Genomic DNA, 17,710 nt, shown 5'->3' with positions numbered 1-17,710 from the left:
GTGGCTGTGCCTGGCGCCAGTGCTGGCATCCAGTACTTAAGCAGATCAGTGGCTTGCTGCTCGAAATCTGCTCGCATTTTCGAAATTGAAATTAGAAAGGTCCCCAGTGGAGTCGCCAGAATTGTAGGGGGTGTTTTTTGGTTCCGCATCGCAAGTATGCTCTTTCCCTACAAGGGGGAGGTTTTTTAGAAAACCATTGTATTTTTGTACCTCGAAGGAGTCGCCACCAAACTTTATTTAAAGTCTCGTTTGGAAAGACCGCAAGTGACTCTATTTTGGATAAGGCTTTGAATCCTCGAAACGGATGGGTGAGATCCGGGCACGGGAACGAGATGCTTATTCCGCGAGCTTTAGAAATTATTCGAGTACGTGACATAGCATTTTCGAAAATATACCCTAGATTAGACTATGTGGGTTTGAAATTTAGAACAAATAGAATCTCTAATTGTATGGTGGTCACTTTGCTTTAAAGGTAATTTAAGGGAACCTAAGATCGGTTTGTCCAAGAAATTATCTTTGTTAAGCGTGATGTAACCTTGCATTTTGTTGTATTTAGCATGTATGGTGATGAAAGCAATAAAGCAAATAAAGCAACATCACAATTGTAAATAAGTGCGGAATTAGTAAATACAAGACCCCCTAGAAACGGACTAGGGAGTAGGTCCACATTTCCTAGAAAGACTAGGCAAGTAAAGGTGCAGAATTGAAATGCGGAATTGAAAGTGCGATATTGAAATTGCGGAATTGAAAGTGCGATATTGAAATTGCGGTATTGAAAGGTGCATAATTGAAATTGCAATATTGAAAGGTGCATAATTGAAATTGCGATATTGAAATTTGTACTTGGGAACATGAGATTCGAATGCCAAGCGGCTCCTTAAAAATAAGTGCGCCCGACACGAATTCAAAGCCAAAAATCTCAACTTGGGAGAAGTTGCTCATCCCAAAGTATCCTAGATTTTGCATATAGAACTTGAACTTGAAAGTGTGAATCTTGAAATATTGAACTTGAAATAATTGAACTTGAACTTGAAATATTGAACTTGTACTTGAAATATTGAAACTTAAGAGACTTGAATCTCAAAGATCGAGCCTTTTAATGTTGAAAAAGTTAGATCTTTGATGTGCTCTTACTTTGAAAGGATCCTAGTTTAGGGAAGTAGTCATGAGCAACCCTAAACATTGTGGGATCTTGAAATTTTAAAACTTGAACTTGTATGTTGAAAAATGGAGTCTTGAATCTCAAAAGATTAAACCTTTAGAAGCTAAAAAGGTGTCATCTTTGATTACTCCATACTTGAAAGTGATTCTAGTTCAAAGAGGTGATTGCAAACAACTTTGAACATCCTTGAATCTTGAAAGTTTGCATTTTTGTATTTTGAAAAGTTTGGATTTTGAAAAGATGTATGATTGTTGCAAGTGACATTTTTAGTAGTAAAAATGCCAACTTGCTAATCATTTTTGAAATAGGAAAATCAAAGAAACATGATTTAATATTGTGGGATTCGGAATTACCTATTTAGGTTTAGGAAATAATTCCTTTTAGGGCTCCCAATTGCTTAGAACTTGAAGTTTGTATGTGTTTTTGAAGGTTTTTGGACTTGAATTTGAGGCGTAATTTTTGTATTACGACGTTGTATCTTGAAGTTGCCTCCCCAAATGCTGATAATTAGGGGGTATTTATAGGAAAAATGGCTGGAAACCGCCAGCCAGTGCCAGCGCAGCACGCCAAACCAGCGCTGGGCACTGGTGACGTGGCATGCGTGCTGCCAAAATCAAGGACGCGGGCTCCGTCCTTGATTTGTCTTGTATTGATGTACCTTCGTACGGATAGTACGATGCTTGGCACGTAGTGCTTTCTTGGAGGTTAAGACTTAATTTAGTGTAAAAAAACTAGTCGTTTCGGGTTTTGAATTCCGGTTGTACGGGACGGGGCCCGGCTTGCTCGGTTTTGTGGGTCGGCGCCCGAATTTGACTTGCCTTATATGATTTTGAGTGGAAAAGGCCTAGTAAAGCCAATGGAATGGTCTACTAGATAAGATTGTACTTGGATTTTGAAATTGGTTTTTGAAGATTGTATTTGTACCGAGTTCCGGGAGGGGAACGACCTCGGGGATTGGATTTTGGACCTTGTATTTTGGAGATGTTCTTAGCAATTGGGATTTTCGCACGGAGTTGCTCCAACCTCCTAGTAAGGATAATGGTATCGTCATCATCCTAGAGGGGAGACACAGATTAGGTGTCTACACAACCAGTATCTTATACCCAAGAAGTAGAATTTGCAAGATTACAATGTATAACATACATAGCTGAAGGAGAAGCAACGTTTACGTCCTTCTTCTCTTCCCTTAGTTTAAGGAAATCTAGTTTGTAATGACCAATTTCATTACAATTGAAGCATTGCGATGTAGATGGAGAACGATCCTTCTTCATTTTCTTCTTGGAGGGCGCCACTTGCCCTTCTGGAGTAGATGGAGATGCACCCTTGCTTTCGATCTTCCCCGGAACCCTTTTCTTTATTTTCTTACTCTTTACTTTTAACGACGCTTGCTTATCACTTACAAAGTCCAATTCATATTGATGAAGCAAATAAATTAGCTCACTAAGAGTGTTTTCCCTTTTCTTGGAGAAATAGAGTAATTTGAATTTTTAATAACCAGGGTGAAGAGAATTCAAAAGTATTCCCGCAGCAGCAGAATCTGGGAATGGATCACCAAGTAACTCAAGGCGGTTGAGAAGCCCAACCATTTTCTTTGTATGAGTTCTAATTGGCGTTCCTTCTGTCATGTTCAGATCAATGACCCTTTCCCTTGCCTTTTGTCTTTCGACGTCAAAGCAACAACCCAGTGGAGCATTAAGCTTTAGATCCCCAAATGAATGTACCAATTCAAAGACATTTTGGTCGACATGATGACCACCATGTTGGAATCTACCACGACATATATTCCTAAGATGCCTTAGGAGTGCCCATGGCTCGTATGCAACGAACCTTCCACTCCAATCCTTGGGGATTGAGCCAAGAATAAGATCAATCACTAGCAACATGTGGTTCGCCCACGCACAGTGCTTTTCTGGAGTTATATCCTTTGAGTAATAGCTGGGGATGGGATGGTCAACTACATATTCAATGTTGTTGCACCTGAAAGACTTGCTGAAGCTTCCTCTCCCAATCAAGAAAGTTTGATAGGTTCAATTTTACATCCAGAATTTCGGTTACTTTGAGTGTTGTTTTGATTGCGGCCATTTGATTACTACATTTGAAAAGAATTCGCAATAAATAACCATTCATAACTTAATAACTTTAAAATAAATGCTAGCATGCAATCATTAAAGCTATTAAACATTTCATTCATGCAAAAACAAAAACATGGTCCAAAATGAATGAAACGATTCCAAGACCCTAAAAGTCCTAAATCCTTAAGCAGCTTTGGCATGTCTTAAGTAGTTTAAGATTCTAGGTAAGCAAAACGTATTTCTAGTAATCTCCAAATTACTCTTGGTTAATAAATTAATACCATAATTTATCCCATTGCCACAACATAATGTCATTGTTGTTTGAGTTGAAACCACAATCAACGTGCTCCTTTGGGACGCCTTACCATCTAAGTCAACTAATATAGCACCTCGCTTTGGCGTAAACCTACTACGTACATTAGATCCTTAGATTTTTGTAAGTGCTTGATTTGGAAGGCAATTTTTAAACTCAATATTTCTTTGGACCTAGTTGTTTCTATGTTGGTTCGATTATTTAGTGAACTAAATCTAATCGAGTCATACAAACAACCTATTCATGCATAATATACATTCATTCAAGCATTATATATATAAAGTGCATAAATAATAGGTGAACTGGTATGGCCCAAAACTCTTGTCTTGAAGCATCCAATCTTCTTCACCATCTTGTTTGCTTGGCATCGTCTTGAATCTTCATTCAATGCTAACTTAAAGTTCTAAACTAGAAATACTTGAAAATAATAAAATTACATCAAAATTTCCATGGTTCGCAGACCATATTTATAACTTTACATTCAAAGATAGAACGGTTCGCATACCGTATTTAACTATCCTAAAATGGCCATACTAGTCACTTGGAGTACATGCATTACATAAAATATACATTCTATGCATTCACCCATTCGTATGCTAAAACGAATAGCCCATATAATTATGCAAGTATTTACATGAATTAATTAAAATTCACGTTCACATAAAAGCGTCCTAAAAGATTAATCAATTTCCAATTTTTTTTTTTTTTTTTTGACAGTAACATAACAAACACATCAAACAACCAGCCCCTTTCTTGTCCTGGAGGCAATGATATGGGCTGGCTTTACACACTCTCTTCCTACCTTTAGACAAATTACATAATCAAAATTCCTTGCAATCTCTCTAATTTCCCTAGCCATGTCCGCAACTCGGAAGTCCGCTCGTCCCGGGTCTGCTATGGCCATGATGGCGTCTTGGTAATCAGATTTCACGATGATGTTTCTCGTGATCCCAACACACCCTCTCATGCCATAAGAAATAGCCATGCACTCGGCATGCAGAGGTGATTCAGCAAAAACTCTCGTCCCTCCTTCAATGTGGTCATCTTCCCTCCTTTCGCCTTTCCACGCAACTGTAGCACCCCATTTCTTCGAGTTCCTTTTCTGAAAAGCCTTCCACGCTGCGTCCACCACTATTGACACAAAGCTCCGACCGACTGGCCTACCGTACACCCATCGAGCTGCGGTAAGCTTCCTCTCACCACCATGAACACTCTTACCTTCCACATTCCCTTCTCGAGCGTATGGAACCCCCCTTGAGCTCCACTCATTTTCCAGTCCCATTATTCGCTCCGGGGAGCAGGGATTGTTCTTAAATACAACCTCATTTCTATGTAACCATATAGACCATATCGTCGAGATAAACTCGATAGCTCTATAGTTATCCTGACCATCTTGTTTAAAGAATAGGGCTAGGAAATTTACCACCCAACTTCCCAAACCAATACTCGGACTAGTGGACCCGCATATGCCAAGCCCTCTCGCTTGCCAAATCCTCGAACTAATTGGGCACTCCCTAAAAAAATGCTCCGCTGTTTCTTGACAAACTTTGCACATCGGGCGCACGCCCTCAACACTCACTAGCCTTCTCCTCAAGTTACAACTTGTGGGCATTGCATTATTAATAATTTTCCAGCAAAAAACTTTCCATTTCGGGATTATTTTTTTCTTCCAGAACTGCTTCCAGAACCCGGGATTCACCATTGCTACTTAATGGGGGGTGATCAACTGCCAATAGGCAGACTTAGTAGCCAGACTACCCAACTTATCCTTGCTCCACCAGAACCCGTCTTCGCATCCCTCTCTTGGCGGTCTTGAAGCCATGATCCTCTCAACCGACTCATTATTGAACAATGACCTAATAAGAGACAAGTTCCACCGCCCAGCATTGCTTCCCAAATCCGCGACGCACTTAACATTGCCTAGATCGATGGTTGGACGTCTAAGCTTGACCGTCGAGTCCCCCGCCCAGATTTCATCACAAACCCCAATTGATTTTCCATCACCTATTGAACGTCTAAACCCACCCTTCAGCTTTGCTATACTGTTACACAAACTCTTTGCGGACCAAGAGGGTCTACGCAGAGGGCTGCCGCTATACCCTACCCGCACCGGGTCTTGCCCATATTTGCTTCTAAACAATCTACTCGACAGAAGATTCGGTTGTGAGTGGAATCTCCAAGCTTGCTTGGCAAGAAGAGCCGAGTTGAGGGAGTGAATGCTTCAGATCCCTAGCCCACCGTCATTCTTATGCATAAACAAGACTTCCTTCTTTCTCCAGTAGATTGGAGTTTTATCACCAGAAGAACTCCACCAAAATTTCATAATCGAAGCTGTTACCTTGTCTAGAATGTACTTTGGAATTGCGTAGAGTGATAGGACATTCGCCGAGAGAGCTGTGAGAATCCCATTAATAAGAACCACTTTACCTGCTTGAGAAAGATGGCTGAACTTCCACGAGGCTATCGTTCCCGAGACCTTAGAGTGTAGATCAGCAAGTTGTGCCGTGGAGCGGCCATCAACGTCCATCGGACACCCGAGGTAGATACCCAACTTTGACTTAGCCTCCACCCCTAGGGGTCTCTTTAGGGATTCTACGACATTAACCGGAGTATTTGGGCTGAACACCACATATGATTTGGCAAAATTTATTATCTCCCCTGAAATTGAGCAGAACCGATCAATACATTTTCGCAGCACTTTACATGTCTTTTCCGAGGCCTTGAAGCAGAACAGAGCGTCGTCGGCAAAGAATAGGTGAGAAATGGGCGGAGCCAAGCGGGCAACTCTAAGCGGGGGTAGCTGCCGTCTTAGTTGCAACCAAGATAACCTCCTCGAAAGAACTTCCATGCATAAAATGAACAAATATGGGGAAAGAGGATCCCCTTGCCTCAAACCAACGGTCGGAGAGAACGGCTCAGTCGCTTCCCCATTGACTAAAACCGAGTACGAGACGGTAGAGACACACTGCATGATACGCTGAATCCATACCGCAGGGAAGGCCATTGCTTTTAGAACATCTTCGAGGAAGTCCCACCGAACCCTATCGTAGGCTTTACTTAAGTCTACCTTGAGGATACCCGCACACTGCTTGCCTTTAGTTTTCCTCCGCACATAAGCCATTAACTCGGAGGCAATAAAACAATTGTCCACCATTAGCCTTCCCGGGATAAAAGCATTTTGGTAATCCTCCACCAGATCGGGAAGTACAACTTTTAATCTGTTCACAAGACACTTGGAGATAATTTTGTAAGACGAGTTACAGAGGCTTATAGGTCTAAACTTACTTACTTCATCAGGTCTGTCCTCTTTGGGAATAAGAGTAATGAACGTCTTGTTTGCTTCTTGCAGAAGATACCCCGAGGAGAAGAACGAATGGACCCCTTCGTACACATCTGATCTTATTTCACTCCAGAGTTTCTGGATGAACACGGGCGGAACCCCGTCATGTCCCGGAGACTTGAGAGGTTTTGGAGCAAAAGCAGCGGCCCTTATCTCCTCATTAGTGAAAGGTGCTGAAAGAATAGACGACTGATGGTCCGAAATACGGGGTAAGAGGTCCAGCCAAGACCCGTCGATTTTTTCCCCCGTACCTTGACCTTGTAGGATACCCATAAAGTGTTCCCGGAATGCTGCATTGACATCTCGTGGTTGTGAGAGCCACGAACCGTCTGGCCCTTTGATTCCTCTTATTTCATTACGAACCGACCTGCATTTGACGCTCTTAAAAAAGAACTTTGTAGAGTGATCCCCTAACTCGTCCCATCGGCATTTAGACCGCTGCTTCCAATACATCCACGGTCCCAAGCTTGAGTTGCAATGACGTCCCTTCTTTCCATGGCTAAAAGAGCACCCTGAGTATCCGAAATTTGTGCTTGGACCGCCAATAACTCCTTCTCAAACATACTCCAGTTAAGACCCATGTGTTTTTTAAACTCTAGACACCAATTCTTCGTAGCCCTAACCACATCCCGCAGTTTCGCTTGTAGCGAGAACATCTTCGACCCGGAGATGCTTTTCTCCCATATTTGTGACACTATAATTCGCACTTCCTCTTTGTCAAGACACCATGCATCTAGCTTGTATGGAGTGTTTTTCTTCCTTATCTTTCGGTGTAAGCTCAAAATGATCGGGCTATGGTCTGACAAAAAAATCGGGTGGTTGTCAATTGACAGGCTAAAGTCGTATCACCTAATCCAAAATAACCTAAGTCCACTAGCTAGGTAGCAAGGGAAGTCAGGATCGAATCCACAGGGAAACAGGTGTTCTTTCTACTATCAATTAATTAATCTAGACTATTGTGAACAAGAGTTGGTTGATGATTTGTATGCTTAGGCTACGAACGATAATTAAACGAGTATGAATCAAATATATTAAGGAATCTAGGGCAGAGGTTCACCAACAAATAACAATCCAGGACAACGAATAATCACGATAATCAACAAGGTAATTAATTAGACTAGCATGCTCTCTCAAATCGATACTAATCATAGACTTAGAATTAACGGGCTCTCGCTACGTATTTATCCTAATTCCACCTATTGACTCAAGCCTAAACATCAAATTGCATCTCTCGAATCTTAATTTGATATTGCATAACTACCACAATTAAACCTACGCAAATCTAAATGTATAGTGAAATAAACCAATCAATAGGAATTAATTACAATGCCAACAATCACAAATATTCAATGTCCCTTCATATTAATCATGGAACCTCAAACCCTAGAAATTAAACTACTCAAGCATATTAACAATAAACAAAGCAATTAGCATGATTGAAAACATAATTAAGAGCAAAACAAAAGATTGAAATAAAGAATAATACCTAATTGAAGAACAATGGCAAAGGAAAGCTTGAATTTTTGAGTGAAAATAAACTAAGTGTTTAGAACAATTTAGAGAGAAAAACTAAGCTTAAGGAAATAAAACTAAGTGTTTAATACTAGAATATGAGATAATAAGATGTCCTACTAAATTAACAAAGGCGATATTTATAGTTTAGCCCAAAAACACAACAGAAAACCGGAATAAAACTAAGGTAAACCGCGCGCTAAAGGCTCCAGGGTTGTCGTCGCCCGGTCGGGCGGCCTTCCGCCCGACGGGCGGGACGCTCGAAACCCGCCCGACGGGCGCAGGTCTTCCCAGCGGGCGGAGGGAGAAACTTTGGAAACCATCTGCATCCCATCGCCCACCGGGCGAGCAAGCCAAAGAAATCTCCAGTCGCCCGGCGAAAAGCTAAATATGTCCGCAACACCGAGTCTCACTTCCGGGTCTCAATCATGAACATCTAAGGCTCCCTTAAGTCGACAGTAATCGTCCCGAATCCTCTCGGGATCGTGTAGTGGCCTAAGTCATCTTGAAACGGGTCTAAAAAGACCAATTTCTCACTAAGTAGTCCTGAAACTCAAGGCACACTCAAATACATAGATTAGTACTAAAATGGCTCCTAAGAGCTCATTTAACACACAAAAAGTACTAAAGGACGGGGGTAGAATACTATATAAAACATGCATATCAAACTTCCCCAAGCTAGATCCTTGCTTGTCCCTAAGCAAGGAAATCATCGATGAATACAAGACCAACTTCACCCCCGTCATATTTCAAAATGAAAAACACAATTCAAGGCAAAATCCAACAAGCATGCATCAATGTCAACCAATCAAATCCATTCAACCGCTAATCCACCTTAACAATCGTCACGCAAAGCGAACCACAAATGCACAATGGAATTCAAGACTAGTGTTCACACACTCGTCACTCATTTACGTGGCGGATAAAAGATGTACCCGTTCGCTCTCCTCCCAACATATAAGTGAACAATGCCCTCCCAAACTCACAACACTCGTGTGTCTAGAAAAACATACACTCAACCTAATAGTCGACTCGGAATGTGCCATGTCATAACTTGCATTGATAAACAACTACTTTCATATTAATATGACTCTATGCACAAAGGTCGGAAGGTCTTCAAAGCTTGTAATGTTAGGCTTAGGTAAGGGTGCGGTAAATTTGGGTATAATGTGAGCTTTAAAGCCTTGGCTTTGGGGAGCATGAATCCTAAATAACCATGATCAACCATAAGATGATGACCATAAACCTCCCACTCAACACATGATGAAACAACAAACACCAACACCATACTTTCTTGCCTTTTTCACAATTAAAACCAATCACTCCTAGGAATAATGAACTTACGAAACATAAGTGAAACAATACTTCGAAATTTTCGATAGTAACTAATTTTTTTCTTCATTAATTTTTTTCAATCTCTCTCTTTTTTTTTCTTTTAGAAACCTTCACATTTATTTTGCTCTTTCATCCCCTTCATTTTCAGCTCATTTTCAACAACAACCATGATGAGACGAATTCCTTTTTCCACACTCAAAATGCTAAAAAATACACCACACTACAACTCCATCACCTCACTACTATAAGCTCCCCCAAGCTAGGCTTGGGACTAGTAACCAATGGGGAATTCACGGGTTTGTAATGTGGTTAGTCACCGAATAAAGGGCACAAGCACAACATGGGTAGAAAAAGAGGGAACAAATGCATCTACATTCATCTGAAGGCTACTTAAGTAGAAAAATGCCTTCGTCCTCCACAATGTGCATGTATATGAGTCATAAAACACTACTAACAGTCGGAAATCAATACTCAAAATCAATGACACACCAGGAAGATATCACACATCCTAACCAAGTCAACTAGTCAAGCACCAAGTCCACAAGTAGTTAGTCAGAGTTGACTCATGTTAAGGTATCACAACAATCGAATATCAAATCATGGCTGACACATCTACATTGCCCATCATCAAATACCAAGAATCAAAACAATTTTCGTTCAAGGGGCACAGGGAAGCATGATATTGTATTCATCGGAACGTATTTTTGTATTTTTTTTCCAAAGCAATAAACTACCCTAGAAAGCAATAAACACATCAAAAATAAACACACAACAATAAGTAAATGCTGAAATAAAAGGAAAACATACCTAATATGTACAGGTAATGTGAAACCCCCCCCCCCCAAACCAAATCAGACAATGTCCTCATTGGCTCAAGGGGTACCGAACCATCATCATCATCAACAGCATCACTGATGGCCTTGGCCATCATCACCATCATCACCATCGCCACCTTGGCCACCATAGCCGCTACTGCCCGCTCCAAACCCCCTGTAGTGGGTAGGCGTGAAGGTGCCCATGGAACCGGGGGCTCCGTACCCCTCCGCGGGGTAAATAAAACAGGAAGGGTGCTGATGATCTGGGGCAATGTAGCCTTGCCTGGCGTACTGATCGTAGAAAGGGAACATAGTCCTCTGGTGATCAGCGGCGAACTCATGGAAGCCTAGCTCAAGTCGACCCAACCTCTCATGAATGGCCCCCAGCTCCTCTGAAGACCCATGTTCCCCCTGTGGAGCCGGACTACCTCTCTGTCCCGACCCTCTCTCTCTATGCCCTCCCCGCCGGAAATAGGTGCGAGGCGCGGGAGGTGCCTGCTCACCTACATACAGATAATGGGACTGACCCCTCGTAAAACTGGTGAGCCCGGTAGTGTCCGGTAGAGTAAAGAGAGCGTTCCTCTGGAACATCCATGACATCTGACCGGGAAGAAGTTCCCCGTACTCAGAGTGCACTCTGTAAAGGCTCCCAAAATACTCCAAATCTAACAGATTGTTACCCCGGACCGCGGCATGGTCCCTCTCAGCAAAGTTTGCCACCGCTATGGCAATGTGGGTGACTAAACCCCCTAAAGCAATATCGGTCAAGTAGCGGTGGTTAGCAGTAGTGAGCAAATGCATGGCCAGTTGATGGGCCAAATTCATCCTGTATCCTTCATTTCCATCCAACAAAAACCCCCCGAGCACCTCTAACTTTGTGCTCCTCACATTCTCCTTTTGGTCCCTCCCAAAGATGGTAAATGCCATAAACCGGAACCAAACAAAAGGGACGGGGTGTTGCACGCTAGATGCGTGCAAATGCTGCATGCTACTGGGATTGAAATCCCCAGTCACCCCAAACTGATTATTAAGATGTCCCTCCCCGGGGGACCTATCATGCTCAACAGATAATCCAAATATTGCACCAAAATCTTTAATAGGAATATTAAAATCATTATTCAACAATCGGAAAGAAACTCTAGTGACATCCTTATATCCATTTTTTGTGACATTAAATGAGCTAAGGAATTCAAGAGTAAGATCCCTAAATGTCAACCTAACCATGGAAAACATGTGCTTCATGCCCACCCCATGAAATAATCTCCTAATATCCGTCTCAATACCCATGTCATGCAAAGTTTTCTGACAAATAAATCGAGTAGGGACTACCTTCCGAAGCTTGAGGTGTGCAAGACGGGTTAGTTGCTCCTCACTAGTTAGAATCATGTTCGGGAAGGCCGAATCCGGTGCAAACTGAGGTGGTGGTGGTGGACGGCTTGTGGAAGCCTCCTCTTGTCTCCTTGTTGCTCCCGTGCAAGTTCTCTTTGGCCTTGAACCCATTGTTGAAGAGTTTTGAGTTTTTATGAGATTTTGGTGAAAATTGAGGTTTTTGTGGGGAGTGAGAAAGGGTGAAAATTGTTTGGTGGAGGTTGAAGAGGATGTTGTGAGGATGATTTTGGTGTGTGGATTGATGAATTTGGGTGAGAGATGAGGGAGATATGAAGGTTTGAAGTTCTTAGGGTTTGGGGTTTAATGGAGTATGTGAGAGAAAGAAGAAATGATTGAGAGGAAAGTGTGAAGGAAAAGGGAGATTCGTGCCGTTTAAATCCTGTTTTCTCCTTTCGCCCGCCGGGCCAACACCCGCCCGTCGGGCGGGAGGCGACACTGTCAATTGTTTCGACGCGTGCCCAGTCGGGCGCTCCTCGCCCGTGGCCGGTTGGCGATCCTGCCACTTTTCCTTCGACACGCGCCCGGTCGAGCGCTCCTCGCCCGTCGGGCGGTTGGAGTTCAGATGCAAATCTTCGTAATGATCCACCAGTCGGGCGTCAGGCTGCCCGGCGGGCGAGAAGAGATCTTGCGAGTTCTTTCGACACGCGCCCGGTCGGACTGCCGTCGCCCGATGGGCGATATGCGAACGTCCTTCTACTATCGTTCTTCTAACTTTTTGTTTCGCTTAAGAGCCAATCCTGTACAACATCAAACGCCCAAAGCAGTAAAAATACCCTCTCCTCACCTCTCTAAAGCAAAGAATAAGCTACAAAACACACAAAATAGAACTAAACTATCGAAAGCAATGAAATACGGGTTGCCTCCCGCAAAGCGCTGGTTTATTTCTAGGTCCCGCTCGACCTTGTTACCTTGAATATGCAGTCTATGAGGCGGAGGGATTGAGGTGATGGATCTCAACCACTCCTACAGTAGCCCCATCATGGTACAACTTCAGACGTTGCCCGTTGACCTTGAATCGTTCACCATTATCATTCTCTACTTCAACAGACCCAAACTTGCTTACCATAGTCACGGTGAACGGCCCAGACCACCTAGACTTAAGTTTTCCAGGAAATAACTTAAGCCTAGAGTTAAAGAGTAGAACCTTGTCGCCCACCGCGAACTCTCTATGCAAAATGTGATTGTCGTGCCACTTCTTGGTCTTTTCCTTATAGATCCGCGCACTATCATAAGCTTGTAGTCGGAATTCATCGAGCTCACTCAATTGAAGTAACCGCTTCTCACCGGCTAGCTTTGCATCCATGTTGAGCTGTTTGATTGCCCAATAAGCCTTATACTCCATTTCTACTGGTAAGTGACACGCCTTGCCATACACCAACCGATATGGGGAGGTACCAATAGGTGTCTTAAAGGCGGTTCTGTATGCCCATAGAGTATCATCTAGCTTATCGCTCCAATCCTTCCTAGACTTCGCCACTACCTTCTCAAGGATAGATTTGATCTCCCGGTTGGAGACCTCAACTTGACCACTCGTCTGAGGGTGGTAGGCTAGCCCGGTGCGGTGATAAACCCCATACTTGCGCAGGAGCGCATCCAGATGCTTCTCATGGAAGTGTGACCCTCCATCACTAATCAAAGCTCGCGGAACCCCGAATCTTGGAAAGATAACTTTCTTGAACAGAGAAATGACCGTCTTGGCATCGTTAGTAGGTGAGGCAACGGCTTCCACCCACTTGGACACATAATCTACAGCAACAAGGATATACAGATTACCCTTGGACGATGGGAATGGTCCCATGTAGTCAATCCCCCACACATCGAAAACCTCAACCTCAGGAATCCCGTTCTGTGGCATCTTATACCTCCTCGAAATAGTGCCGGCCCTCTGCCACGCATCACAAGCCATAATAAAAGCCTGTGCATCCTTGAACATAGTAGGCCAGTAAAAACCACATTGTGACAACTTAGCGTTAGTCTTTGCCGGTCCATGGTGACCACCATAAGGTGAAGAATGACACCTACTGATAATACCTTGGACTTCCCATTCCGGAATGCAACGCTTGTACAACCCTTCAGCAGTCTCACAAAACAAATAAGGGTCATCCCAGAAATAGAACCGAACATCATGTAGAAATTTCTTCTTCTATTGATATGTAAGATCGGCCGGAAGAATACCCCCTACAATGTAGTTAGCAAAATCTGCGAACCATGGTGACTGACTGGCAAGTGCAAGTAAGTGATCATCCGGAAATCAGTCATCGATCGGTGTAGGCGCTTTACCATCATCATATCTCAATCTAGACAGGTGATCTGCAACAACATTCTCAGCCCCTTTTTTATCGCGAATCTCCAGATGAAATTCTTGTAGCAGTAGTATCCATCGAATAAGTCTGGGCTTGGCTTCCTTCTTTGAGAGCAGATACTTAATAGCCGCATGGTCAGTATAGACTATCACCTTGGACCCAATCAGATAGGTGTGAAACTTGTCCAAGGCATAGACTATGGCTAGAAGCTCCTTCTCAGTAGTAGCATAATTAACTTGAGCTTCATCTAAGGTCTTACTTGCATAGTAGATGGCATGCAAAACCTTTTCCTTTCTCTGACCCAAAACTGCCCCAACTGCATAATCACTTGCATCACACATTATCTCGAACGGAAGATCCAATTCGGGAGAACGAATGATGGGAGCCGAAATCAGTGCCTGTTTAATCCTGTCAAAGGCCTCGAGACAAGCATCAGTAAACACAAACGGGGCATCCTTGAGGAGGAGCTGGGTATGTGGTTTAACAATTTTAGAAAAATCCTTGATAAAGCGGCGATAAAACCCCGCATGACCAAGAAAACTTCTAACACCCTTCACATTAACTGGAGGGGGCAATTGTTCAATCACTTGGACCTTAGCTCGATCCACCTAAATGCCCTTATCAGATATCAAATGTCCCAAAACCACCCCTTCAGTAACCATGACATGACACTTTTCCCAGTTCAAGACTAAATTACACTCTTCACATCTTTTCAAGACTTTAGTCAGATTTAGCAAGCAAGAATCAAAAGAAGTACCATAGACGCTAAAATCATCCATAAATACTTCCATGATAGACTCAATAAAATCAGAAAAGATACTCATCATGCAACGTTGGAAAGTAGCGGGTGCATTACACAGACCAAAAGGCATCCTACGATATGCAAAGGTACCATAGGGACAGGTGAAGGTGGTCTTTTCCTGGTCGTCTGGATGTATGGGAATTTGAAAGAAACCAGAATAACCATCCAGATAACAGAAAAACTTGTGACAGGCTAGCCTTTCTAACATTTGATCAATGAAGGGAAGGGGAAAATGGTCCTTTTTAGTAGCAACATTAAGACGCCTATAATCAATGCACATGCGCCAACCTGTGAGTACCCTAGTAGGTATCAACTCATTTTTTTCATTTCTCACCACAGTTGTCCCCCCTTTCTTAGGCACTACCTGAACAGGACTCACCCACTTAGAATCAGACACATCATAAACAATACCCGCATCAAGCAATTTCATAACTTCAGCTTTGACTACATCTAGCATGACAGGGTTCAAACGACGCTGGGGTTGGATGCATGGTTTATGATTTTCATCTAGATGTATCCTATGCATATAAAAGTCAGGGCTAATACCCTTTAAATCATCAATACTGTACCCAATGGCCTTTTTGTGCCTTTTCAACACAATAAGAAGTTGGGATAACTGGTATGCATCAAGTGCAGTACTGACGATCACAGGGCAAAGCTGTTCATCATCTAAAAACGCATATTTAAGGTTAGCAGGAAGAGGCTTAAGTTCGGGTTTCTTTACCTCTTTAATAGGACAAACCAGCCGAACTAACCTCTTTAATTTGGTGCTCTCCGGCTCAGATTCTCCACCATTAAGAGCAAACTCCAGAGCATCCACTTCAGCAATCCAAGAACTGCTATCACCTGCAGAAGACTCACAACAAAGCACTGCCTCCAAGGGATCTCTTTCGAGAACTTGGGAGACGTTATCACGAGTAATAAAATCAACTACATCTATACGATAGCATTGTTCTTCCTCTAGCATGGGACTTTTTAAGGCACTATTCAGATTAAAAGTCACCTTATCATCCCCAACAGACAAAGTCAATTTCCCACTTTTAACATCAATGACCGCCCCCGCCGTGTGAAGGAAGGGTCTACCTAAGATTATGGGAATTTGAGAATCCTCCTGCATGTCTAGTACTACAAAGTCTACAGGTATATAGAATTTACCTACTCTAACAGGGACGTCCTCTAAAACACCTAAGGGGTATTTGACCGAACGGTCGGCCATTTGTGGAGTGATATTAGTAACCTTAAGCTCACCCATATTCAGTTTAGTACAGACAGACAAAGGCATGACAGACACACTAGCACCTAAATCACATAAAGCTTTATCAATAAATACAGTGCCAATGTTACATGGGATGAAAAAACTCCCGGGGTCCTTAAGTTTAGGTGGAGAGTTATTTTGCAAATAAGCACTACATTCCTTAGTGAAAGCTACAGTCTCTACCTCACAAAAAGCACGTTTCCTGGTCAAAATATCTTTCATGAATTTAGCATAAGCAGGAACGTGTAAAATTAATTCAGTAATAAGGAACCGTTACCTGCAAATTTTTGACCACTTCCAAGAATCTGCCAAACTTCTTGTCTAGCTTATTCTTGAGTTGCCGGTTTGGGAAGGGGAGTGCAATAGGTGGTACTTGAATATCTGTCCCCTTCTTAACCTCAGTTGTAGCCTCATTCTCATTGACTACCTTTTCAGCTTCCTTACCATCCATAACTATCTTTGGGATTTCCTCACTGACCAGACCACTAGCAGACACCCTAGAATCAACTTTAACCGGCATAGAAGGACCATCATAATCCCTACCACTCCTCAACATAATTGCATTAGCAGTCTCCCTATTTTCGGGCTGTGAAGGAAATTGGCCTGGTGGCCTCCCTGCAATAGTAGTAGCCATCTGTGCCAACTGTGTATCAATGATCTTGTTGTGAGCAGTAAGAGCATCGATCTTTGCGTCCTTTTCACTTAGAGATTTTTGCATTTGAAGCATCATGTTTCTCATCTCTACTAGCATAGGGTCAGGCTGTGTGGCTTGAGGTTGTGGTGGTGGAAGTGATGTGTGTTGTCTAGGGAACCCAGGTGGTCCACTAGACTGTTGGTTGTAGTTGTTCCGTGGTTGGTAGGATTGTTGATGTGGGGGTTGGTATGGTTGTTGTGGTGGATGTTGGACTTGGTGAGGGTTCTAGATATTGTTGCTCCTGTAGGATAGTAGAGGGTTGTTTTTGTAGCCCTCATTGTAAGAGTTGGAGAATGGGTTATTTTGTTTGTAGGATTGAAATGCGTTACATTGTTCAACAGAGCTCCTACATTCCTGTGCATAATGACCAGACATTCCACAACTTTCACAAACAGTAGCAGGTTGGGCACTCATAGCAGCTACACTAGCAGGTTGGGCAGATTGAGCATTGGCTGCTTGCATATTATCAAACTTATAGTGTAAAGCAGTCAATTGGGCAGTTAATTGTTCAATAGAATTTAAATCATGCTTACCACCCCTATTAGATAGACCTCTAGGATTCCCATACTGGGCATTGTGAATGGCTATCTCCTCAATCACCTCCATAGCTCTAGGCACCTCAAGTTGCATGAACCTCCCACTGGCAGCCGAATCTAACAAACATCTAGACTCATTGGCAAGACCATTATAAAACTGGTGAATCAAGAACCAATCTTCC

The 17,710-nt window shown here is 42.8% G+C and overlaps 1 protein-coding gene across 1 annotated transcript; it reads right to left on the bottom strand.

Annotated features, from left to right (window-relative positions):
• Nucleotides 1–4,280: 4,280 nt before the first annotated feature.
• LOC130471517 (uncharacterized) lies at nucleotides 4,281–5,249 on the bottom strand. The gene has a single exon (XM_056841698.1). The coding sequence runs from the start codon at nucleotides 5,247–5,249 to the stop codon at nucleotides 4,281–4,283; it is 969 nt and encodes a 322-aa protein (XP_056697676.1).
• Between the last annotated feature and the right edge of the window lie 12,461 nt (nucleotides 5,250–17,710).

This window comes from Spinacia oleracea, chromosome 4 (genome assembly GCF_020520425.1).
Source record: "Spinacia oleracea cultivar Varoflay chromosome 4, BTI_SOV_V1, whole genome shotgun sequence".
Taxonomy (NCBI): Eukaryota; Viridiplantae; Streptophyta; class Magnoliopsida; order Caryophyllales; family Amaranthaceae; genus Spinacia; species Spinacia oleracea.
This window is presented reverse-complemented; position numbering and strand designations above follow the sequence as displayed.